We start from the raw sequence: 26,089 nt of genomic DNA on the forward strand, positions 1-26,089 counted from the left end.
TTTTTTCCACTGACTTACTTTATTGATATGGCTACAACTAACTGAAGCTACATTGGAGCTATTTCATTTATAGATCTCCTATGCCAGTCTTCACTCAATTACTTATAAAAGTGTAATAAGCTTTTTTAGCCTTTATTTTCAAACATCATCATTGATATTTAAAAATGAAAATTCTGAGAGTTGAGCAATATTGTATACAAAATGATACTTTGTTAGAATTTTTTTCTCTAATGTTTTTTACATGATATCTAATTAATAATTGTCATCTCTTTTTTAGAATCAATTAATAGGTGCTCCTAAATGTTGGCAGCAGGTGAAGTCTCTTTTTTATGATGTCCAAATTACAATAATCAGACAAAACCATAGAAATTTGTAGATCACTTCAACAAAATTTGAAATAATAAATGGCTGAAAACATTGAAACCAAACTCAGTTTAGCAGTACATTAATAAAGCTGTCTGAAAAGGTACAAATTACTGAAAATATAATTGAATTGTTTATCCACTGTTTTTTCCCCCCAATCATTTGTGAATGTTTTACTTATTTCCAGCTAGAGAGAGGAAGGTTATACTGTTTTAATTTATTTCTAGCTAGAGATAGGATGGTTATCTCGTTTGAATTCAATTCCAGTTAGAAAGAGTATGGTTATACTGTTTTAAATTATTTCCAGCAGGAAAAATGATGGTTATACTGTTTTAAATTATTTCCAACAGGAAAATGATGGTTATACTGTTTTAATTCCAGCTAGAATGAGACTGATCTTCCTCCTCTTCATCAATAAATGGTTTATCTACACATCTGAAAAGGAATAAACATTTCCAGGATAAGAAATATCAATAATTTTTTTGTGAATGTTTACTTTTGAATCATCATTGTACTTGATTTACCATTATTTGTGAGACTTTAAAGTATAGGTGAACCATGATTTTGAATGGTTAACAAAAGGCAAATTTTCTACAGGCTTGTATGTAAACTTACACAAAACCATTAAATAAAAATATCCATTAAAGTACAGCTTTTCCTTTATCCATGAAATTAAATGAATCCACAGTAATAGAATTGTTTCCATAAATGTCTTAAAATTAATTTATGTTTCAAAAAGAAATGTACAAATATATTCATAATCAATATCAGTGTTCTTGTTTGACTTCCTTTTAAAAATTAAAATCTAGCAGTCACAATAGACATATAAATGACTACGGTTTGCTGATGGAGTTTTTGTGTTCCTAATGGTTAAAAGCGTATTTAAAATTCGATTTACAAAATGACAGATAAGTATTTTTTGTAATTTGTAATAAGTTTGGATGAACTTATGTTTAACACTGGGACCATGTCCAGAAACTTGAATTGACACCAGTATTAGAACAAATCTATATTCTGTGAAAATAAACCCTTCTTTGTTAAAGACAAACAAACCAAGCAAGTTTTTAAAATGCTGTGTCACAAGGTAACAGTTAATAAGAGGGCATGTCACGTGAAAGCATCAAATGGACAACACCAAAATGAGAATCTTTGTACAGACATAAAAAAAATAACTGAATTAATCAAGTTCTTTATTGCATTTTTCACAGAAAGGACAAAAATGTGAGATTTTTATTGTGATTTCAGAAAAATCTGCATACAGACACCTATATGTGTCTAATATATATAGAATAATACATGCCAAACCCGTATCGCATGCTGTATCACAACCAGAAACCAATATCAGTCCCGAGGGCTGATATTGGTCGAGTGGTGATACAGCATGCGATACGGATTTTGCCATGTATTATTCTGTTTATCATATATTTTAATAGAATCAGATTCATGGGATATCCATTTTTTTTTAAATCGTCTGAAATTATAAGCTAGTATTGGTGGATATCAGCTATTGTCTGCTCTATGGTTGGGTTGTTGTCTCTTTGACACATTCCCCATTACCATTCTCAATTCTATTATGATCTATTATGATTTTCCTTTAATTTTCCAGCTGACTTTTTTTTTATATAGACATCCTTATTTGCTTAATATCCACATCGTAATGCCCCCTATAATCTTATTACATTCTCAATATATGTTAAAGACCATGGGTATTAATTTTTGGAAAAAATACCGATTTTAGTTGAAATTATAGGACACTTTTTTTTGTTGTGAAAACTCATTTTTTTCCTATGCCAGGAAATATAGCAACTGAACGTCATAGGTCAAACGTTGACGTCATTTGAATTGTGACTTCATGCTAGGTATGCGATACAGGTTTTGCTATGCGATACGGGGTATGCAATACAGGTTTAGCCATGCGATACGGGGTATGTGATACAGGGTAGGTGATACAGACTGGAAAAAACAACCTTTATTAGATATACAAAATTGCTGTATTTTGTACTAAACATATGATAAAGAGCAATAATTTCTGAATTTACAGTTCTCCTATACCTATGTATTCAAAGTTTAACTGTACAGACTAAACTTGAGAGCAGTGTCTGTTTTTTTTATTAAAAATTTCAGCAAAGTATACAAAATTCTGTCAAATGACACAGCAAAACACAGCCATTTAATTGGTTCTATTGAACTAGAAATTGGAGATGACTTGGTAATGTTTCGAACTCCCAAAACTTAATCTTAAATTATGTTCTACCTGTTACTTTATCTAACATATCTATTCTTTTCTTTTTTTCTCTTAAAAAGACTTGTCACCTAACTCAAATTCTGAATTATATTGGAAATTGAGGATGATTGTATAATGTCATTGGTTGAAATATTACATTGAATAGGCTTGAAGTGGCAAGTTATATTTCACCAGGGAATATATTCTTATTTATAGTGTGGCTGAACATTAAAATGAGGGGGGAAAAAATCATGTGCATTGGAGATTGCTATACAATATACTAATGTATACCTTATCATAAAATCACCACAATAAAGACATTCTGATGCTACAAGATCATCTAATTCTGCCTGAAAGTAAAAAAATATACAAATTTCAAACACATGATTCATACCTTACTGTCAAATGAGTATTGCAAAGCTTTACCTAAATAGTAGTCAATGTTGTTAATCACCCCAATAGGTGTAGTCAATGTACAAGATATTCCATGTTTAGTTCCTGTTAAAAGCCAAAGTCAAGCTCTTTGTTCATAATATTGTTTTGTTTGAAATCGGGGACAAAATTGCACTTTCAAAATTTCCAATTGGGAGCCTCCATGGTAGAAATCCCCCACAAATAGTGACAGTTGGTAGGTATGTCCATTGGTGGTGAAACAACATATCAATATATCTCAAATATATCATCCAAGGAGTTAAAAATACAAACAACAGACAGAACATTGACACTTTGATCTTTTGATAAATATATGAACTAAATTTATGACCTTGACATGAAAAGCATGAATATGTTACACTTTGTTGTTTAGACAACTTAGAAGTATCACACCATAGTGTAACCATATTACTGGCATTGCTCATGGATTTCAAAACTTCACACCAGAAACAACTGAAGTATTCTGCCATCTTTTCTAGGCCTTACATGATTAATGACAGATACTTGGATTGAATGGTTATAACCACATGATTTTTACATGGCTCTATTTGATAGGTTAACAAAAATTTGTCCATAGTACACGGATGTCCCACTCACACTATCATTTTTAATGTTCAGTGGACTGTGAAATTGAGATCCAAACTCTAGGTTGGCATTACAATAAGAAAGATCATATCATAGGGAACATGTGTACTTAAGTTTCAAGTTGATTAGACTTTAACTTCATCAAATACTACCTTGACCAAATACATTAACGTGAAGAGGGACAGATGAATGGATGCATAGACCAAAAAACAAAATGCACCTAAGTGGGGCATAAAAATAACATACATGTATTAAGATCCCATTTATAACAGCACCATCTGTGAGGTATCATTCTTACCTTAATATCTAAATGTTTAGGAATGTTTAGTGATGATAAATCATTTGATTGTTGTTGTTGTAATTTACTGCTTTCATGTTCTGCTAGTTTCCTTTGTAAATCAACCACACGGTTTTTCTTTGTAGTTGTTAAATTTGGTATCACCTAAAAAAGTAACCGAATATCATTATCCTCATCTCTTTTGTTTTCATACTATTAAGAATGCATTGTGAAGTTACAATTTCCATTGAAAAAGCATGCATAGTGCTAATTCATATGACCTGATGATACATTTTATATTGAATTATAGTGTTTGTTTGCAAATATGGGATTTCTAACGGGGGTTAACATTTGTTTATTTTAACCTTTTTTTTCTTCTGCCATCCCTTACGTTTTTATGCCCACTTTTTTGTTGAAAATCCTGGATCTACTGCTAACTAGTGACTGGAACGCTGTTAGAACTGACATTGTCTCACAAATATTAAATTTTGTTTGAAGAGTTTCTAACCATGATAAGCATAACTGAGTACAATGACATACACCACATATCATTTTTATTCACATTCCTTTCTTGAAAATCTCAAACAAGTTAACCATACTATACTTTTATAATTCAAATCACATATCTTTTAAAATCTAAATCACAAATCTTTTAAATTAATTCAATCAAAACTTTCAGATTTGTCTTTTGATTCAGAGTTTGTTCCCCCCCCCCCCCCCCCCCCCCCTAAATCATATTTTCACTTGTTCTCTCATTATAGTATATTGCCCAATACAACAAACTGCATAGCTTCCACTCAACCTATTTTTCATCTTCATTTTAAATATAGTGCAGACTGTTCTTTAAATGTACAAATTAAATAAATAACCTACTTCTTCTATCAAACAATCTGAATGGAATTTATGTTGGCATGGGAATAAGTAGAATCCTCTGGTCATCAATGGATAGTTACAAGCTGCACATTTATCATTAGCCTTCACTGTTGAATATCTGTAATATAAATAAATAACATAACATCTATTCCTAGACTTTACTGTATATATATGTAATAAACACATAACAAAGGCAACTATTAGATCTTACTTGTGTTTTATTAATCATTGGGGCAAGACAATGTAACTCTTTCAATATGTTTTTTAGTGTTCATATCTTTCAGGTCAAATCATGGACCTTTTACTCAATTAACATGCATGGCAATACCTAAAACTTAAAAGATACTAAATTCTTTGTTATGTTATATTATAATGTTAGTAATTTGATAAAAAAAAATAAACCTATACTTTGATTTGTCATCAAAACTCAACTAAGAAAACATGAAACATACTTATTCCTAAAACTTTGTATTTCTTTTCTAATTTCTTCTGCACTTCCTGTCGCTTCATCCATCTCTTCTTTCAATGTTTCTATATGACTGTTGTATTCTTGCAATGATGTGATGATGGCATCCTGGAACAATCAAACAAGAAATCAGATTCATCTCCAGTGTTTTTTTATGGCATAAATGTTAATACAGTGGAACATTCAATGAGTAAATTTCAAAAAATTACGACTTTTGAATGGAAAGCAATAATTTTAACAATATTTGTGATGCCTTATTGATTGTAAAAACAAATTGCTCATATACTTGTAAAAAAAAATTTATTCTTTACATGTAAAAGAATATGACAACATGTCAAATTTATGAGATTTATAATTACATAATTTGAATGGTCTATTGTCAGACAATTTTTGTATTGTAATAAATTATTGATTTGGTCTGGTTTAGTGGTTTTCCGTATGGCTACTTTAATTTTTTTCTAAGGATGTAATGTTAAATGTGTGTGGACATCAGGTAACAAGGTTGCAAGGAAATCAAGTCAATAATACATTAAGCTTTAAACTCTTTAACAGAAGTAAATAAAATATAAGCATTTTTTATTTTCATTAAAAGAAATTTAAAAGTGAGAACATGAAATTGCTAAACTGTGTAGTCCATTTATGGGGGGTATATATCATAGCTGCTATTAAATACCTTAAAATGGTCAATGGTAACAAAATCAGGAAAAAATGGAAGGATATCTTCAATCTTAAGTAAATCACATTCATGGAGGAATTCCATGGCTCTCTTGACATCTTTCTCTTTTTCTACAACATGTCTTGCTGCAAAATAATGTAACAAAATAAGTCTACAAAATGAGGATATAGGGAAGAAACAAGATATACTGTCATTGCTTAAAACTTTTCAGAGTCCATTTTAATAATAATCCGACTCTCTCAATTATGGTCCAGACAGAAAATTGATGAAGACTTGCTAACATCTTTAAAACTAAACATTAAAGAAAGACAGAATCTTTGTGAAATACAAAATTATCATGCAAATTAAAAACCAGTAGCCATCAGTTACATGCTGCCTTTGTAATTGGCATGTTTAATTCAAGTAAATAGTATATAAGAATGAAGTAAGGTAAAGGGATACAGGATCTTAAGAACCCCTTTTTCTTCAAACTATCATCATTCATTCAACTTACCAATTCTAAGCCAAAGTTTCTTTTTTAACTCATCATCTGTATCTTCAGGTTTTTCGGCTTGGGTCTTAGCTAACTCCACATCAACCTAAATAAATAATATAGTCCATACAAAATTTTGTTTCCATATGTTTTATTGTCCTTACTTCTGGTGTAAAATAAATGCTTTTATTTAAATCACATTTTTCTGTCATGTTTAGTTCAGTATGACCTATTATCCCTCCATTTCCCATTGAGAAAGTCTTGACTCATTTAAGAGACTACTGCATGCTCATTAAATTTAAACTCCAATGGTTTTATTTGAACAATGTTTAACATACCGTACAGCACATATTAATTTTTTTCTTCAAGTTATAAATTATTTTGGACTTGTTATGTATGCAAGCACACACCAAACAGTGACAAGATAGTCAACTTAATGACAGTGGTCACTTAGTGGTAGAAGTAATTGACCAGTTATAATTCCTGTTCTATTGAATGTTGTTATGTTAACATTCTCTATAGAGCCGTGGAGTACTGGTTAGCGCATAGGACAATTGACACAAAGGTTCCTAGTTCGATTCCCGCACCAGGGAGAAAATGTCAGGAACTGAATTTTTCGGCTCTCTCTTGACACCATTTGCAAGTACGGTCTTGAGAAAGGATAATAGTCTGTCAGAAGGGGGGATAAATGGCTGACATGCGTTAAGAGAGAGACATATCTCTTACACGTAAAAGACACCCTTGTAGATTTCGAAAAAAAGAGAGCAGGCTAATGCAGCTACAAGGCAGCACTCGCACCCGCAACATGGAAAGGGATTAACATAAATTGCAATAACTTGTTTCCCAATCCACTATAAATAAATATGTTTAAACTAAACATTCTCTATATAAATGATTATAAATATAATCAAAATATACTCACATCTAATGCCAAATCTACAGCTTCTTCATACAGTCCCATTAAAGAATAAATATGTACACATGCCTTCTTACGATCATGTTCCATACACAGTCTTAATGCATACTTCAAATCATAACAAATTTCATCTGGATCCTAGAAACAAAATTAATTCAGGTCAGACAGGTTTCGTTGTATTTACTATAAGCATTGCTTTTTCCAAATAATTTCATGTCCCCAATAACAGAAGGTTTTAACTGTATTCGAACTTTGTTTTTTCCTCAATAAATATCTATACCTAAATGACAAAATATAACTTACAGTTCCTTGTATGTCTAAATACTGCATGAGTCGGTCAGGTCTAAGGATAGCATAAAGAGACAGAAGGTAGTTATGTATGGCCATCTCTTTGTTCGTCAGTTTTTCTACACAGAACTCTAGGTATGTTATTGCTTCATTCCCCTAAAATATTAAATTAAATACACAATTAAGAAAATTGTTTAAAAATAATAGTCAACAACTTGTTTTTTTATTTTCTTATAGTTTGATATAAATAAGTTGAAAGATGATCATCTAATCAGCAAGAAAAACGCAATTTCTAATGTATAATGCTTTATCAATTTGAATCTACAGGAAAACACAATTTCTTTGTATATGATATTGTAAACTAACGGTAAAATGAGGGAATCTATCTTTTGTGTAGATGCATATATATAGATTCTATCATTGGTGCAAGTAATATTAAATTTCTCTACTGGAGACCATTATATTTTCCTATAAAAAAATGAGGCTTGCCAAGCATTTAAAATATGTGAAACTTAGCTGTTGAGAGTGAAGGCATTTCATATTGCATGCGTTTTGGTGGTCTGTTTCTCTAAATAATTGTAACTTAACTGTTGAGAGTTGAGAAATATCATTTTGCATGAAATTGGGTGATGGAATCTGTTTCTCCTCAGATTTATAAAAGATATGTCAATCATTTGCAAAAGAGGTATTCTCTGTGACAGTTTCACATTTTTTTATGACATCAAAGTAGATATTCAACAGAGAGCAGGAAAACTTTGTGTCTGACATAATAAAATTAATGAACAAGTTGGGGAAAATTAAAACTTGTGTAAGAATTAAAGAAATAATGGTAAATACCTGTTCCCTATATTTATCATGATCATACTGAACTAGAGCTGGTATCAACTTCATTGGTTCTAATTCTGCTGACTTGGCGATCCATGCTGTGACAGTTTCCTTTGGTATATACTGCATTAGCAAGGGAGAGAACTTGTAATACAGTTCCACGTCACTTTGTTTCCTCAATATTAATAATGCCCCGTTGTAATCATCCTGCTGGAGGTAATGTGATATCACTTTCTCAAAATCTAAAATACAGTAAAACATTTTTCTTATGTAAAAATAATGTTTAACCAATGCTCTTTTTTTTCTTTATCAACAATATCAAATATCAAAAATCAAACCAATAGATTGAGTTGCAGAATCTACATCTCCATTGTTTATATCTTATCCAAACTTCCAAACAATGCCAAAATCAACCTTTCAAATATTTTTCACTGATATCTGTTCAGAAAAGAAGGTGAAAATAACACTACAAATTTTTGTATAATGTACTTGAAAACACATTAGACCATCATAACCCTTTTCAACATGACAATTTTAGAACTTTTTAAGATATTGGGGTTAAAAACATTTCAAAATATATTTTAAGTCTAACAATAAGTGAATGCAGGAGCAGACTTACAAAGCAAAAATAAAGCCAGGCATATCTTTGTCCTCACCTGCACTGCTCCTGAAGAAATAAACAAGTAAAGAAAACAAAATTAAGTAATCACTGATTTGATCTTTTACCTTGCATAAGAACAGCAAAGAAAACCATATCTTCTACATTTCCATGGCTGGCAATGAGATCATACACTACTCCTCTGTTATTACTCACACATTCCTGTAATAAAATAATGTGTTTTATATCAGCTCTTACAAACATTTTGGTTCTTTAAACATTATATGATCAGATTAAAAAAATACAAAGATACATAGTATTCTGAATAAAACATTCCTCTTAGATCTAACATTAAAATGCAGTATGTAAAGTGTTAAGCAACAAATTTAAGACAGGCAAAGGAGAATACTAATCCAGCATCCATAAAATAGAGAAAGTATTTCATCAAGGTATAAAATAAATTACCTTTATTTTTGGTTCCTTTAGAAAACGTCTGAATTCTTCTTGGATTTTTTCATATTTTTCTGGTTGTTCTTCCATATTTTCCTTTAGTTCACCTAACTGGTTTAGGAATATTTCAATCAACCAAGTCACTAACATGGTCATTTGTGTTTTGTCCTGAAGAAAAATATATAATCATTGTACATGTATTAACATCCTAACATCAAATCTATTGGTATCAGTACCAGATTCGACCCAGAACTTGTTAGTTATTAGTAATTTTAATTATGTGGAAACAAAAGGGGTTGCAATGATGCGAATTTTATCAACACCATTGTCCTTAGGACCTATATCAGTTAAATATAAATTTTATTTTTTTATTCATTGTTTTTATGTTATGCAAGCTAGCAAATTGGTGGACCTTGCTGTTTTCAAAGTATAGATTCTTGGATTGGTTCAAACCTTCTATATCATTAAATTTTACAAGAAACTCAACAGGCAATTTTTTAATCCAACAAAAAATAATGAATCAACAGAAACCATACAATAATAGACATTCATAATATATAATGTTATACAAATTATCACTTTTGTAGTACCTGAGGGCCAAGAGATGACAATTTTTTCATTATAAACGACCGTAAAGCATCCTTTCTGTCTAGTCTGATAAATTTTAAAGCAACCTCTTCAAATGAGTTCCTGGTCTGTGCATATAATACAGCACTTTCTTCATATCTAAAAATTAAAAAAAAGTGTTGATGGTTGAATTGATGTCCTGCTGTTTTGTCTTCTTTATTTCAAAGTCTCCCATAGATTTCTTATTTGTATGGCATTTGTGACTATATTTGCCATAGATATTAAAATTTGACATAGATCTTGAACCAACCATAAATTTAAATCATACATATATATTGCAGGAATTTGCATAATTGGTGAACATTACAAGCTTGACTGAAAATGTGGAACTTCGTAGCAAGTATCTCTTTTTTAAAGTTTTTAAAATATTTGGCTTTGCAAGTCCAAAAGTGAATCAAATTGAAAATTAAAAAATCTAAATCATGAATCTTCTTAAATATTTCTGAATGATTAATTCAGATAAATCGTAAAATAACAAGAAAGTGTATCCATTGGACATGATGCCCTCTAGCTCTAAGACAATTTAATTTTCAGTGAATTATGAAATCACAACCATAATTTGGCATATATTAGGCCTAACCTCTTTTTGGAAAACAGATGTTCTGCCTGTTTTGTCAAAACTCGATCAACCTGAGCTGGATTATCACTGCAATATTCTCTGGCATTTTCAAACTCCTCTGTGTCTAAATACATCTGCCATACATCTCTAAAAATACAACCATAAAACATTTGTTTTCCTTTATAACAAATTGTTCATTTGAAGACGAAAATACTCAAATAGCAGTTCAAAATTAACTTATGAGAAGGCCAATGAATTCCCTATAAACAAATAACTCATTATGTTATGGTTTGTAAATGAAGTTTCTTTTTCATTTTAGTCTGTAAAAAGTTTTTTAGAATCAGTATTTATGTATTACCTGCACACAGTTTAACTTCAAAACATTGACTTTTGCCAGATTTGTGGATAATACATATCTATACAAATATAAATTCTTGTTTCTTTTTATATAACACTCATCTAAATGTATTGAAATATTTTATCATTTTCAACCAAGCTTCCCAGCAAAACAGTAAATCGTTGAATTTTCACAATCTTAGTTGACATAACAGTAACTTTATTATAGTAATCCGCTGTTGACCTTTTAATTGTATACATACATTGTTGCCTATTTATGCCTCCTAACCTGGACTTTCTGTTGATATTATAATTGAATATAAGGCCAACATTAAAAATATCTTTGTTTCCCCTCACACGTCTGAGGTTATTAGGGTATGGGTAGGTAGGTAGGCAAATTATTTTATTTTATTCCTTGATATGGTTTTCTATATTGAATTTGTATAAAATTCAACAAGTAAGGCTCAAGTCAAGAAAAGTGGGGTATTCCCTGTATTCTAATTCAGTGTACACCCCAGTTTTCTGGTGTTAAAAAAAAACAGTATACAGGGACCTCCTTATTTTCATATTCATTTAATGTAATGAAATATACAAAAGCACACATTGTACTTGTGGTAACAATGCTTAATGATAGCAAGTGTTTTTTTAGTTAAAAAATCAAGCTTATTTCAAGTCTAATTTGATGCATAACTCACAACAAAACAATTCCTTTGTTCACCAATTCATAACGTGATCATCAATTATGAGATGACAAAAAGATACATGCATGTTAATCAATTGGGAATTAAAATTCAATGAATAAAATTTTTCAATAGAATTGAACATAATTTAGTTATGTTCAGTTACACCTGGATCATACAGCTTGGTCAATTAATTCCTAAACAAAGAGATTTGTATGTTTTTTCAAGTTCTAGAAGAAACAAGGCTTCACTTTATATTCATGTTTTGTATTTCCTAAAAATACTTTTAATAAGTATTTACGAATTTTACTGATGCAGTTATAACGTTAAAACGTGCCCTTTTGTAATTTTCATGCCATTAATTGAAAAAGGAAATCCCATTTAAACTTTTTTTTTTTACATCAGAAAACAGGGACATTCCCTGAAAGCATGGAATACATGTATCCCACATTTCCTGACTTGTGCCCAACCTGTTCAAAGACAATGTAGATAGATTTTAAAGCACGATTCAGACCATATTTACTCATTAAGATTTTATCCTTTAAACAGGAACAGAGATTAGACACAAAGCAAATCAAGATGCACTCAGCGGATTGAAAGATGTTTCAGGTTTTTTTTATTTTCAAAAAAGATCACCCTTGCACACAAACAAATCGTGTGGCAAAGCATTTTGTTTGTTTCCTTGATTCCGAATCATGCAGACGCTTCAATGCAAAAATACCTTGATTTAAAACGCTCGTTGACTACAGCATCGGAAAGGTATCACCAAAAACCAACGCTCGTTGACTACAGCATTGGAAAGATAACACCAATAACCAACATAGCAAAAAAAAATAGTGGACAAGAATGGCCAACAAAAATTTTCAGGTCGCGGTGATTTTACCAGGTCGGTCGGGTGAGGGGAAACAAACAATATTTTAATTTTGGCCTTATTATTATAAGTGTTGCCTATTCGGATCCCCTTACCTTGCCTTTCCATTGACCTTATATTTGAAGACATTTTGTGAGGTATAAGTCCAGATCCGCTTACCTTGCCTCTCTGGTGACCTTATATTTGAAGACATTCTGTGAGGTATAAGTTCAGATCCCCTTACCTTGCCTCTCTAGTGACCTTATATTTGAAGACATTCTGTGAGGTATAAGTCCAGATCCCCTTACCTTGCCTCTCTGGTGACCTTATATTTGAAGACATTCTGTGAGGTATAAGTCCAGATACTCATCTTCAGAGGATCTTTGTATAATCCCATTAGTTTGCCTAGTCTCTGTAAGATACAAAGATTTTAATATTTTTTTTGTCTGTTTGTTTACAAGCAAACATTTGATTTGGTAAAATACATTACAGCAAATATTCCAAAAGTTTTTATTATTTATTCTGGTTATCATTTGACACCATTCACTGAATCATAAATGTCCTTATTAACTTAAACTTGCATTTCCCTAACAATCCCTAGACAATGTTAAGGCCACCCTTTTAAATTCTTTGCTTGATTTTGCCTACCTGCCTTGTAGGGTTGAGTAGGTAGTTAAGGATTAATATTTTTTGGCAAACAACACAAGCTACATGCTTTAGACCAGAAAAGAAAAATTAAGCTAGAAAAAAACTTTTAAAGAAAATTTGAAACGATTTGTGTCTTTAAACTTTTCAGATAGACTGTTGCCTGTTTTATAATAAGTAGGTACAAACATATTCAAGAACATTTTATCTACTTCTAGGAATGCCTTAATTTTAAATAATTCATCTGTTTTTTTTAAAATGAAGAAAAACATTAAAAATATTGACAAGTTCATAAAATTTAATAATCTGTATTAAGCCAGGGGAGATATTCACACTTGGATATTACTGCAAACCAATTTAATCTTACAATAGTCAAATAGCTATAAAATAAATAATGTCCTCATGGAAAATCTTAAATTTCCTAACATAAACTTGTTATATTTGCAAAGAATGAATATTTGCTTAAAAAAAAACTAAATAAAAGTTTTGAACCCCATATTCATTGAAATAACATGTACGTTGATCCTTAATTTTAGAGTTTATAAGTATAACATGATGTATATCTATCTTAAAGTTTCAATAAATATTTATTAAATTCTGCAATATTTGCACATTTACCAATTGTATATCAACATTTGGAAATCTCATTTTTTGCTTCACATAAAGATTAATTTATTATTCCTTCGATACCAATTTCCATGGATTTCGTGGGTACAGGTAAACCACAAAATTAAATGTTCCAACGAATGACAAATTTTCTTTAGGCTTGTATGATGATCTTAGCAAAACACCGAAATTGAATATCCGTAAAAATTGGTACCCACGAAAATAAATGAATCAACATTTATTGAGCCCCTAGACCCTATTCCATTTGAGGATTATTGACTACAAAGTTACAACATACTTACATCAGCATACACGTCATCATATATCAGTTGATCATTCAATACACATACTACTTTTATTCTGCAAAAAACAAAGAGAATAGCATATTTTAAAGTTAATATATTTTCACAATTGCAATGTATACACTTTTGGCTTCAGGGCTAAATTCAAAAATAGAATTTTTTGCCATCATAATTTGTAGAAAGTATTTAGAAGAGGGATATTTTCCTGAATTTTGTTGGATAGGGGAAAAAATAAATCTGAAACCCCCAACAAAAAAAGTTCATGTTCATGATCAAACTGTTTTAAAATCAAAGCCTTGAAAGGAAACAAGAATGTGTCATAGTACATGGATGCCCCACTCACACTATCATTTTCTATGTTCAGAGGACCATGAAATTGGAAAATGTGTAATAAGTTTCAAGTTGATTGGACTTCAAATTCATCAAAAACTACCTTAGACCGAAAAATTCAACAAAAACTTTAACCTGAAGCCGGACAGATGAATAGACAGACTGACGGACGAATGAACGGAGGAACGAATGGACACACAGACTTAAAAACATAATGTCCATAAATGGGGCATAAAAATTAGAAAAACCCATGAATAAATGACAAAACAAATGGAAAATGATTGTTACTTTCTGGATTTGATACAAGTACTTGCAAGGAGAAAAAAATCCATATTCCAGATGGCAAAAAACATTAAAATAACATGTTGATATAACCCTACCTGTCTTGATAAAGTAATAGAACATGGAATTCTGTCAGAACCATGGAAATAGGATGTGTCTTCTCTCCATCACTGTCTTTAGGGTATCTGATATAAATGTTAAGACAATCTTATTCTTACTGGATTTAAAGAAAATGTTTAATCAAAGTGCTTGTCAGCACGGAAGAGTAACTATTGCATTAATTTATCAGTGGGAAGTAATTTAAAATTAAATATTGCGTTGTCAATAAAGCATTGGTTGTAGTTGATTCAACTACAATTCTGGACAATGGGAGATTACTCCAATTTTTAAAGATGACTTTAACAATGACATCATTTATATCTTTGGAACAGATATTAGATTCCTTGCAAAAGTTGTGTTATTTTCTTGACAGGTGTAACATTGTTTTGTGACTTGAATATCTAAGCATACCGTTCGTTACATTTACATTGATAAATTTCTGTAAATGTTAATTGATAGGATGTATAGAATGTTATGATCAATGCACTATATTTTGTGTATCAAAAGGATAGTGATAAGCCTCGTAAGATTAGATATCAAGTTAGTCACATAGGGTTTTGATTGCATTTCATGCAATCTTTACCCAAAAACATAATGTCCCTACTTAGGGGCATGAAAAACAGACAAGTGTAAATTCTAGTTTAGATGTGCATTTACTGAAAACATTTCATGAGTCAAGCAATATGTAATAAACTATGTATCTAGTCTATTTAGTTTCTCGTTCTTATTTATAAGGATACGGTATAAGTTTTGTTTGAGTTGTCACAGATTTTGGTCCAGCTTCACCTGTGAAATCTAAATTTCCAAAGTACACACCAGGTCCTGAAGAAAAAAAACAAGAAAAAGTATTAACTATCAAAACATGATTGAACTTTTTTTATTTCTAGATGTTTAAAGATCTTTATCCATTTCTATGTATGTCTAGAAACACCAGTTTTAAAGTCATAAGAAACAAGTTTCCGGAGGTTATAATGTTAAATTTTTTTTTGAACCAATGTATGCATATATTCTAAGGCATATGTGCACAATTTAAATAATAACTGTCATGAATCGATCATGTATGAGGGACAAACAAATACTTCTAATGACTGTTGATCAAAACCAATGGCTGTTCATCAACTTTGTATTGGCGGAAGTAGAATTATAATGATCAAAGCCCTGATAAACCATCAATACAGAAAGATAACGCAGGTGTATGGTAAGTAAGATCATATCTGGATGATAGAGCTATGTTCAAAATCAAGTTGACCTCCATGTTCCATCATGATGAGTATCCAAACACTTACATATACTTTCTAGTCTATACTTTTTCATTATTTCAGTAAATTAGGCAAAAGACGCCCAAGTTTAACAGTACATGTATTACACAAAATTAAAATACAGTATTCACTAAGTACTGATAAACTATCATGAACATTTGTTGTGATGTTTTTTATTTGTTATTCATTATCAAAATTTTACATTCTACTCTAACTAAATCAGTATACCTGTCATCCAGGCAAATGTCCTTGCAGAACCTCTAAACTTTGGGAAATAAAGTTTTAATTCACTGTAGCCCATGTTTCCTGGCAACTCTAAGAAGGGAGCTAAAAATAGAATGGAAATTCTTTATTTGTTTAGAAACAAGGGTTACATTTTAAAACATGATATTACCATTACCTTTTTGAAAAATGGGTTATCTGGTTAAAATATAGAAAATAAAGAACTGAATGATCCTATTTCCAGTTAGAATAATATAATAAATCCTACATAGATGCTGACTTAACGTCCAAACAGACACAGTATTAATCAGCTTATATGAATAGGCATCCCATTTGTAAAAAGACCATAACTTCTTCAAACAAATTTAGGTAAAATCATCAATTAAACAACATGGCCTTTCAAATACCCTTCTATTTTCAATTGCATAATTCATCATACAAATACATAAAGGCATACAATTATTATGTTCCTATGTTGTGAGGCACTTGGGAGCAAGAAAAGAAGAACAGGACCTTTCATTTCCATCATAAATGGTTGTACCTTTTTGTTTTTCATAATCTGCAAAGAACTGTTGAAACATTGGAGGCTCTGCAGACTTTGATACACTGCCTAGAAACTGATATAAACGTCTGAAAAAAAGTGATTAACCAAATTATAATCCATGTTGTTCATTAAAATGTTTACCATCTCATATTTACATTGTTTCATATACCTCCTATGAAGGTTTTGGTGGAGAGTTTTACTACTGCAAGATTTCATGAATAAGATAAACATTCAACCTTGCAATTGAAACTATGTACCTTCAAGATTTCTTATATTCTTTCTGACCCTACATAACATTGTATTTAACTCCCTTTCAGATATTGCAAAACCCAGCAGCTTATCTTTGGCTAAATAAACTTTTTCTTTTCTTCATTTGTGTGTTGTTTGAATCCTTTAATGTGTATATGACATGTGAAATTCTATGACACAATCTAATAAAAATGGGAGAATTAATTTGTCAATCAATTATTCTATAACATGCACATTACTGGCACCAGTAACATTTTATGATACTGTTTAATAAATTCTGAATTCAATGAACAATAAGTGTAAGAGAATATAAAAGTGTTGATTTATTAACTGCTATTTTTGTTACTTTAAAAAGTGCATATAATACTTGTGAAAAAATCCTTTAACAGTACAGACTAAACCAACTGAAGTTATATTCATATTCTTACCCAGGAGTTGTAGCTAGTATGAAATATTTATACTCTGTCATTGATTCACATGGCATTCTATCAAACTCTAAACCCGTCACAGATACTGCGTTCTCACTTCCCAAGTTAAATAACTGAAAAATAAGTTATGTAATTCTGATTATTAATTTACAATTAACAACAAGCCTTCAAGGCCAGGCCGGAAAAAATGTTGTCAAGGCTAGTTAAATTTGCCCTGAAAGGGGCCTAACAAGCCATATAAGTTTAAAAAGAAATATGAAAGACTGTTTATCTGATTTACAAGTCACATTCAAATGTTTTTGGCTAGTAATCATAAAATATCATTGTTTCTGTTCATTTTCCCAACATTCAAAGTACGATGATCCTGCAAATTTAACAAAAGATAACCATGTTTTATAAGCATGAACATTAACTTTAAAACATATGTATATATACTTTCTTTAAAGGAATAACCTTTATTTTATTCAAATATTTAGTAATGTACTGCTATTATATCATTGTCTTCCTATACTCTTATTTCAACAACAGCTTTTTTGTATTCAGTGACCTTTTAAAAAACCATGACACCTCTCATTAAAAATTTGGCAATCCCACAGTGAGAAATAAACTGTTATCACAGAGATATGTCTGGCTTTTTGGCAATTTCAATAATGCAAATGTTGAAATTAAAATAGCAACACTTTAACGTGCAAGATTTAAAATTATTCAAAGTCAATGAACAATGACTGAAGGTACATGGCTAAACAATCTTCATGGAAATGAGATGTGCCAATGCTAATACAACTGCATACCAATCATAATTTACCTACCACTAGTGGTTCCCCATAAACTGACCTAATCACAAACTAATACATGAAAACTAAGTAAAAGTTTTAAAGTCAATAGACCATAGCTGAGGGGGCAGGGCCAAATTATCTCCATAGTAATGAGATGTGCCAATAATAATACAACTACATACCAAATATATTTGACTTACCACTAGTAGTTCACCATAAACTAGACCTATTCACAAACTAATATATTGTTGATGCCGCTGCCATAGTCATCGCCACTCCGTCAAGCGAGACAAAAACCATAATGGTAGATACAGAGAACAAGATATCTATTTATAAACTGACATTTCTTATACAGCTTTTACCATTATAAGTTTCAAAAATGTATCTCAAATATTGAAACTCAAATCTTTTACAACAACTATAGCAAATATAAAATCTGAATGCAAAAGCAGCATATCACAAAACAAATTCTTGCAACTGATAAAAAAAACCATGTATTGCATTATGTAAAATTGTCAGCTGTTGATATTGGTCTAGAAAAATAGTGCAATTTCATAATAATGCATTTTATTTTACAACATTTTAAACCTTTGGCAAATTGTAAAAAAATCCAAATAAACTGTTTGTTTAAGATCTAGTTGTATTTGTCTGAATAATTTTTCTGCATACAAGTCCAAACTAGAATGACTAGGGCAATAAAGAACTTGGTTTGACTTCCTTCAGACCAATATATTTTTCTTTGTTATAATAAATTTTGATATGAACATTCAAAGTATACAAAAAAGATAAAAGACTAGTAAAATTGATAAGTTGAAGGTATGCACATATCTAAAGTATGTCTGCTTTAGATCAATACAATTCACAGCTTATTTGCACAGCTTTGTAGTACGTATAAATAAGTCAATTCATAGCCAATGTCACAAAATATTTCAAATAGGTATAGATATGAATAATGCACATGTAAATAATAATGCAGGCTCATGCACACATCAGAAAAGTTTCTCATTTAATGTTTTGAAATTAAATAAATAATAAAAACACACTGAAGCTAAGAACACTGAAAAATACCTCCTCTGATTTAGAAAGCAGCTTAAACTAGAAATTGATATACAAACTGAAAATATTCATTTTTCTTGGATATTTTATCATTGTGTTGCTTTGTCATGTTTTATTTTTATATTTTATTTGTTTCTACAATTATTTGGTATACTTAAAGGGCCTTTTACAGCTGATATTGAAATAAGGAGTCATTTACCCTTTGTGAAGCCATACATGTATCTGTATAGATATTCAATTTCTAGTCTCTTTTCACATTTTCAGTGTTTCGTTATAGTCTACACAGCCAAATTTTGCTCACCTGAAATTCACATTAATCCCAATTGACAATCATATAACATTCAGTTTTAAATGAGAAAACAGCCTTTCTTCTTTTTCTGTGACTGTTTTACATTACAACTTCAATATTAAAGACCCTTTAAATTTTATACCAATAATTTCATTTTTAAGTCTATATAAACAGATGTATTGAACATCATTGTACAAATTGTTACCTGTTTGAGGTACTGGTCTAGACTTCCCTGAAAAAAACGACTATTCTCGTTGTCTGTAAGTTCTGTCTCAAATATCAAACCTGTAATAAAGTGAACACATTTACTTATGTCTGCACCTTCATTTTGTTTTCTTTTAACATATGCATCACATAACTTTTTTAACAATGGGTAAAAGTATTAGGCTTTGGTTTATTTATATCAAATAACTAATTCAGTGTGTTTTATGTTATGGTCGTTTCAATTTTAGCCCCTAAATCAATCATCTGATTTAAGGCATTTCAAGGTACATTTTTAGTAAAGGTTGGCCATACTGTTCCAAAGATACCACATGGAAACAAACATTTTCCCCCAAATTAAGTCTATCAGTTACTGGTAACGTTGTGACCTTGACCTTGGACATCAAAGTCCCTAATTTACCAACATGTTATTCTTACGGAAATGAATTTTATTGTCCTCATGTGGCATTCATCATAATCATATTATGAGATCAATTTCAACAAAGAAAAAAAAGTAATTTGAATTCCTTGAAATAAGTTCATTCAAACTGTATACAATATGAATAAAATGTTTTATAAATACCTTTACTGGTTCCTAATAAAATAGCACCAGTTGTTGATTCATTGGCATTCTGCCAGTTCCATCCCACAGAATCTATATGATGACCCTGCAAATAAATACAGACTGAGATAACCAACTAATCACCTATATCTTATTACTTGATGGAAGACAGGGTCATCAATTTTAATTTTAAACACTTGTCAAGAGTTTGTTTCCTTTGATTTCAAAAGTTTAGAAAATTTAGAACAAACTATAGAGAACACTATGTTTTTTTTACGGTAAATACATATATTAGAATACGTTTGTATGACAACAACTTTGCAATTTTATCAAACTTAGAAAAAATCATACTAATACATTAAAACCGACTTCTTGATTGCTTTCCTCCTTATTAGGGATTCTGATAATTATAGAAAAGCTTTATTGAAGCATCATTTGCATTGATATAATCTATAGTTGTCATACCTTGATTTTTCCAATAGGTTTTGGTCTCTTTGAATTTCTGGACAGGTAATAATTTTCTGTGGATTCCATACTAATGATGAAATGACGGCCCGTAGGATCTAGGAATATTTGATGAACTTTGTCCTCCACAGCTCTTGGTATTTCTACCTCTGTAAAATTATAACTAATAGACATGACAAATCTGTGTACACCAAAAATAGTTCTTTTCAATTATTTACTTTTCACTTATCTACCCATTATCTAGACAGACAGAGATTAAATAAAAGAACAGTTGATTACATCCAATCAATGGTACTGGTACAGCTTTATTGGTACAGTTTCATAGCATGTAGCCTTCTCAAAGGCCAGGTGGTCTAAGTACTTTTCCTATGGTGATCTTCAGTTGTGAATTTGAACCTTGCCCATAGCTATATAGTGAGCTTAAGGTGTGTGACACTCTAATCTTACTTGAAAGGTTTTGCCTACTGAAAGTCTGTGACTCCGGCGTCATTTTTTTTATACTCAAACATCAGTGTTTGATAATCATTATTATAATGCAGGTACTAGAATGGTGAAAATTCTTATTTAAAGATGTTGTAATTTCAATTCAGCAATTTAAAAACAGTACCGTAATTATATTGCTATATTTAATTTAAATCAATTTTTATGTCATTTGGTCTCTGGTGGAGAGTTGTCTAATTGACAATCAAACCACATCTTCTTATTTTTTATACAGTTATCAAATAAATCCATTATGAAGGTTTTCTGTAAAACATTATATACTTGACCTTACCATCTGGTTGTTCTGGATGTTCAAGGTCAAGGCGTAGTAATATATTACTGCTCATTGCCATCACCAGGAAATTATTACATACAACAAGGTGAGTTATTGGGTTTGGTGGTCTGAAATGATTATGGTAAATTACACACAGGAATATGTAGTATATCAAAAACATATTATACATGTAATTTTAATTATTTAATTACAATCGAAAATAGGTTGCACAAATGTAAATTATTGTTCATGTTGTTAATCCCTTTTCAATTTTATGCATTAATTATTTCTGTTATATTTATTAACAATTCAATATACGCTTAAAACTTTTTACTGACATTAATGTTCATCAATGTTTTTGCAACTCAGTGTGAATTATAGTAGATTTTGATACATATTTTCTCGCCTCAATATGTTTACCATGATATGTAAGGTGGTGATAAAAAATCTATTAAGCAATCACTCAATCACTATCAAGTAGCAGTTGAGAAAGTATACAGTTAGTACATAATAAATAAATCATAAAATGACCAAATTTTCTGCAATAAGTGACAGAGAGAGCCTACAATCCTTAGCTTATATGTGTGTTGGAAGTGCATACCACCTCAAAAAACATTTATGTTCCTCTTGTAAGCAAAAACATTTTCTGAAGAACTGAGACAGGGTTACTACAGAGCTATATCTCTAGGTTAAGGTGGTTTAAAATTGTATCATACTTACTTAAAATTCACCTTCTTTTTGCTAAATATAGGTATATCCGATTCTAATCTGGCATCTATAAAACCTGGACCAATCTATTAAAGAAAAGTATTAATGAATTAAGAGTTGGTCCCCTTCATTGTGATGTTGTAGGGCAACATGCACAAATTTCTGCATAGATTTTCAACTTGTCATTGTGACCACTAGATCTTAGAAAGATATAATTCTGAACATAAAAATGCCCAATCCAAACTTTCTAAAACTGTTAGCACTGAAATAAATTTACATTCTGGCAAAATGAAATGAAATTAGCCTGTTACCATATTGTGTTGTTTTGCTATGACATTATTAAAAATATTGTATTAAATTACACGCAAAAGCATCGACTCATAAAAACTTTATGTTTAACTTAGAAAATATATTTCTCTTTGGTATCTAATGAACATGTAGGAATAACTATTTATATACAGATTTTGATCAGTACACAATTCAAAGCTTTGTTGCATGATTCATGTAAAATTTAAAATTAACTTACATTGTACTTTTACAATAGTTATAAAGAGTTTAAATAAACCATTTGCATAGTGACTTACTGGTTCCTGTACTGGTGCTACTCTGACTGAGGCAGCTCTAGCAGATTCCTCTTCATACTGGTCCAAAATGGAGGCCATGGTTCAAACTGCTGCAATAGAGTCAGAATTTCATAAAAAAAACGTTTAGTCACTGACATTAACCAAAAGTAACTACATTAATATAAATATGCAGCTACATGTGTGTATCTATGAAATACTATCTATTCTGACAGTAGTCATTGCATGTCACCAGTCTCAATGCAGTCATTTGGCAGTGGCAAAATAAATTCATTTCATATGATTTTTTATATATAAATTTGTATGTTGAAAAGTATATTCATATTTAGGGTTTTGTTAGACACTGTGTCTTGAAATTGAATGCTGCTATTTTATTTTAGTGTGATATTGTAACACTGACTTCCAAAAACTAAGTACATGATCATGATAATAGTAAAATTGATCAGCTAAATACATAATAATTAAGATGACAATTTATATCAATTTTCAACAGTGTGTTTATATTCTTGATTACTAAAAATCTTCTGTTCAAGTTTTGTAAAATTGAGAACAAAACTAGACATGTTCAGACTTATTGTAAACTGTAGACACTTATATTAACTCATTTATTCTGACAGAATGTGTAGATTTTATAAAGCTTTCATGTCAATCCAGCCACAAGTGGATCCAAACCCAAGTCGATCTGTCACAAATCTTTCCAGACAAAATTTAAACCTTATTTTTAACAAGTGACATCACTTACCAGTAATCTTAATTGACATGAAGCTCATAAAAATTTGTTATTTTAAGAACAACAGCAAAGGTGGAATCTAAATAAATGCATAACAATTTTACACTGCAAGCGGAATGTGTCCATGGGACACAGATGATGCTCCTGCTTGTACATGTAACGTAACAGTACCCAAATTGCACCGAGTACCTAAATTGCACCTATTTAGCAAAAGTAGCAGCGGACATCTTACAAGATTTCCTAGAGACTACACAATTTGTATTTTTATGATTTGATACTATGCACATCTTTCAACATAGGTGAAAATATTTAGATATGCACAAAACGTTCACAGTATTTATCAATAGATGAAATGTTTACTGAAAAAGCAAAATGTACTGAAACGTCGCCATGCGACGTCATCAAAACGTCATCTTTTTAAAATGATAGAATACAATATGTTACAAGTACCCATTTATAAAAAAAAATGAAGAGTAAGCATGGACTTATATCCAATTGTTCAAAATATTTGAAGAAATTAAACAAAAGCTCTGTTATTCGACTTTTGACGATGGGAATTTAAGCATAGATGCAATTTGGGTACTCCTCATTTCAGAATCATTGATGGTTTGGAGGTCAGTTTAGACCAATTTTCTATGATTCCATATGGATTTAAAATCGAATTGGTATACCTATATAATAAAGAAGGATACAGCTACAAAATAAACACAGAATGGACATTATTGTCTTTATCATAAAAAAACGTAGGTGAAAAAACTGTCAAAATAGGTGCAATTTGGGTACCGTCACGTTATATAACGTTATAAAAGAAAGAGCAGGAAGAGAGACGCTACCAAAATTTGAACTTGATCTTAGTGTTGTGGTAATAAGCATTGTGTATATATAGGTTTCATAACATTTGGTTGAGGCAAAATTTATGTTAGAGAATGGAAACGAAAATTTAGCAACTTTAGAACGGTAAAAGAGACGCCACCAAAAATCAAACTTTATTAAATTGTTTTCTTGTGGTATTAATACGCATTGTACCTCATAACATCTGGTTCAGGCAACCTAAAGTTAGAGAATAGAAACTAATTGTGGAAGTGGGTCTCATTAAGGTCTAATCGCGACGCGGGATTGTCGATTTTCTTGTAAGCGTGAAAGTCAAATTATTGTGCCGTGAAAACTGGAAATTACAAAAAATGAGAACTGCTTACGTATATAGTCTTCAACGGGATACAGGAATCTGACAAAACAGTAAGTGGGATCAGGTACAGAACCCCCAAATGAGACCCCCTTATGATGTAGGGACGTATTTACTTACAGTCGAACAAGGGTAAAACACTTTTAATGCATAAAAAAATTATATCCAGACAGCTGTCATATCTTTAGGCACACAAAATGCAACAATATGTAATTAGCAGCAGCAAGAGATTTAGGTAACTTTTGACTGAGTTTCACTTAAGTGTAAATATGTTGTGTCTATTAGTTCCGATCCCCCGAAAATCTGCCTCCTGTTTCAGCCTTGGCAGTGGGGGAGGATACCTTCGTTTCTCGTCTTTATTTATGCTTAAATTTATACCACACAAAATAGCTAAGACATTTTAACTATACCATCTTACTTATTTCGTCTTTAACTTATCAATGGTTCTGATAAGCTATCAATGTGAAGTTCTAGGAAAAAATATAAGGAAAAACAAATTTTGTTTTTGTCAAACCATGGAGGCTGCCATATTTGTTTTCAAAATTTTGACTAATAACCAAAAATAAAAGATATGTCAAGGGAACGCGACGGACGACAATTATTTGCCAGAATTTTCTTATTTCACAGGGTATATTATTATCATATTATTAATTGGTGATAAAAAAAAATATATCTTATCTCATTGCACAGTACAATTACAAAGGTTTTTGATAAAAGAATACAGAATACAGATAAACAAAATGTTTATTTTTCTTTGATTTAAATAATTCTTCCATATGTTCTTGAAGTAATCATGAAACAAAAATATTTAGTTGAAACTGAACCATCAGAACCTGAGACTACTATAACACATGTGTTATACGCCACGGTAGTAGTCTTAGTCAGAACTAAGTATTTTATTAATTGGATATTGCAGAAATAGTGAGGTTTTTGTGGAAGTACATAACATATAAGATAATGTTTAATCCAGGGGCAACTCCAGCAGTTTTTATAAAATAAGGGGTCCAGCCTCAAACCCAGAAGAAAAAAGGGGGGTTTCAAATATATGTTCCCTTTCAAATGCATTCAACATCAACAAAAAAAGGGGTGGTCAGACCCCTAGATCCCTACCCCCTGCAGACGGATTCAGGGGGGGGGGGGGGCTGTGCCACCCCTATCGCTTGAAAAATTAGGTTGATTTAATAGGGACTCACTGAAGCGTGACTGGAGCGGACCCCTCTTACAAAAAGTTCTGGATCCGCAACTGCTCAGTAAGCTGTCATTCATGTATTGTGCTGACATTTTGAATGGAACTGACGATTGATTGATTGTTGGTTGCTTA

General features: G+C 30.9%; 1 protein-coding gene across 5 annotated transcripts; it reads right to left on the minus strand.

The window, feature by feature from the left end:
- Nucleotides 1-517: 517 nt before the first annotated feature.
- On the minus strand, nt 518-25,326 carry LOC139480925 (vacuolar protein sorting-associated protein 18 homolog). 5 transcript variants are annotated; one of them, XM_071263892.1, is made up of 29 exons: nt 25,187-25,310; nt 22,859-22,947; nt 22,287-22,360; nt 21,585-21,694; nt 20,813-20,961; nt 20,369-20,453; nt 19,790-19,869; nt 17,464-17,576; nt 16,784-16,872; nt 16,249-16,347; nt 15,502-15,583; nt 14,761-14,847; nt 14,051-14,108; nt 12,806-12,909; nt 10,653-10,778; nt 10,036-10,171; nt 9,461-9,613; nt 9,124-9,217; nt 8,410-8,639; nt 7,588-7,728; nt 7,291-7,422; nt 6,390-6,474; nt 5,894-6,021; nt 5,207-5,328; nt 4,755-4,872; nt 3,903-4,046; nt 2,879-2,937; nt 715-798; nt 518-675 (listed from the first exon to the last, which is right to left on the minus strand). In XM_071263892.1, the coding sequence occupies exons 2-28, from the start codon at nt 22,934-22,936 to the stop codon at nt 735-737; spliced, it is 2,940 nt and encodes a 979-aa protein (XP_071119993.1). In that variant the 5' UTR covers nt 22,937-22,947; nt 25,187-25,310; the 3' UTR covers nt 518-675; nt 715-734. The 5 variants fall into 5 exon arrangements, with proteins under 5 accessions (XP_071119993.1, XP_071119989.1, XP_071119992.1 ...); XM_071263888.1 differs by having other exon boundaries at nt 518-798; nt 25,203-25,326; XM_071263891.1 differs by having other exon boundaries at nt 518-798; nt 22,859-22,944; nt 25,187-25,316.
- Nucleotides 25,327-26,089: the final 763 nt, after the last annotated feature.

The sequence above is a fragment of the Mytilus edulis genome, chromosome 7, assembly GCF_963676685.1.
Source record: "Mytilus edulis chromosome 7, xbMytEdul2.2, whole genome shotgun sequence".
NCBI lineage: Eukaryota > Metazoa > Mollusca > Bivalvia > Mytilida > Mytilidae > Mytilus > Mytilus edulis.

Coding starts and splice junctions, on each gene's coding strand:
- LOC139480925 (XM_071263888.1), bottom strand. CDS start 22,936: ATGGCCTCCATTTTGGACCAGTATGAAGAGGAATCTGCTAGAGCTGCC. Junction 14,109..14,760: donor CTATTACTTTATCAAGACAG/GTAGGGTTATAT, acceptor TGTTTTTTGCAG/AATAAAAGTAGTATGTGTAT. Junction 12,910..14,050: donor ATGATGACGTGTATGCTGAT/GTAAGTATGTTG, acceptor TGTATCTTACAG/AGACTAGGCAAACTAATGGG.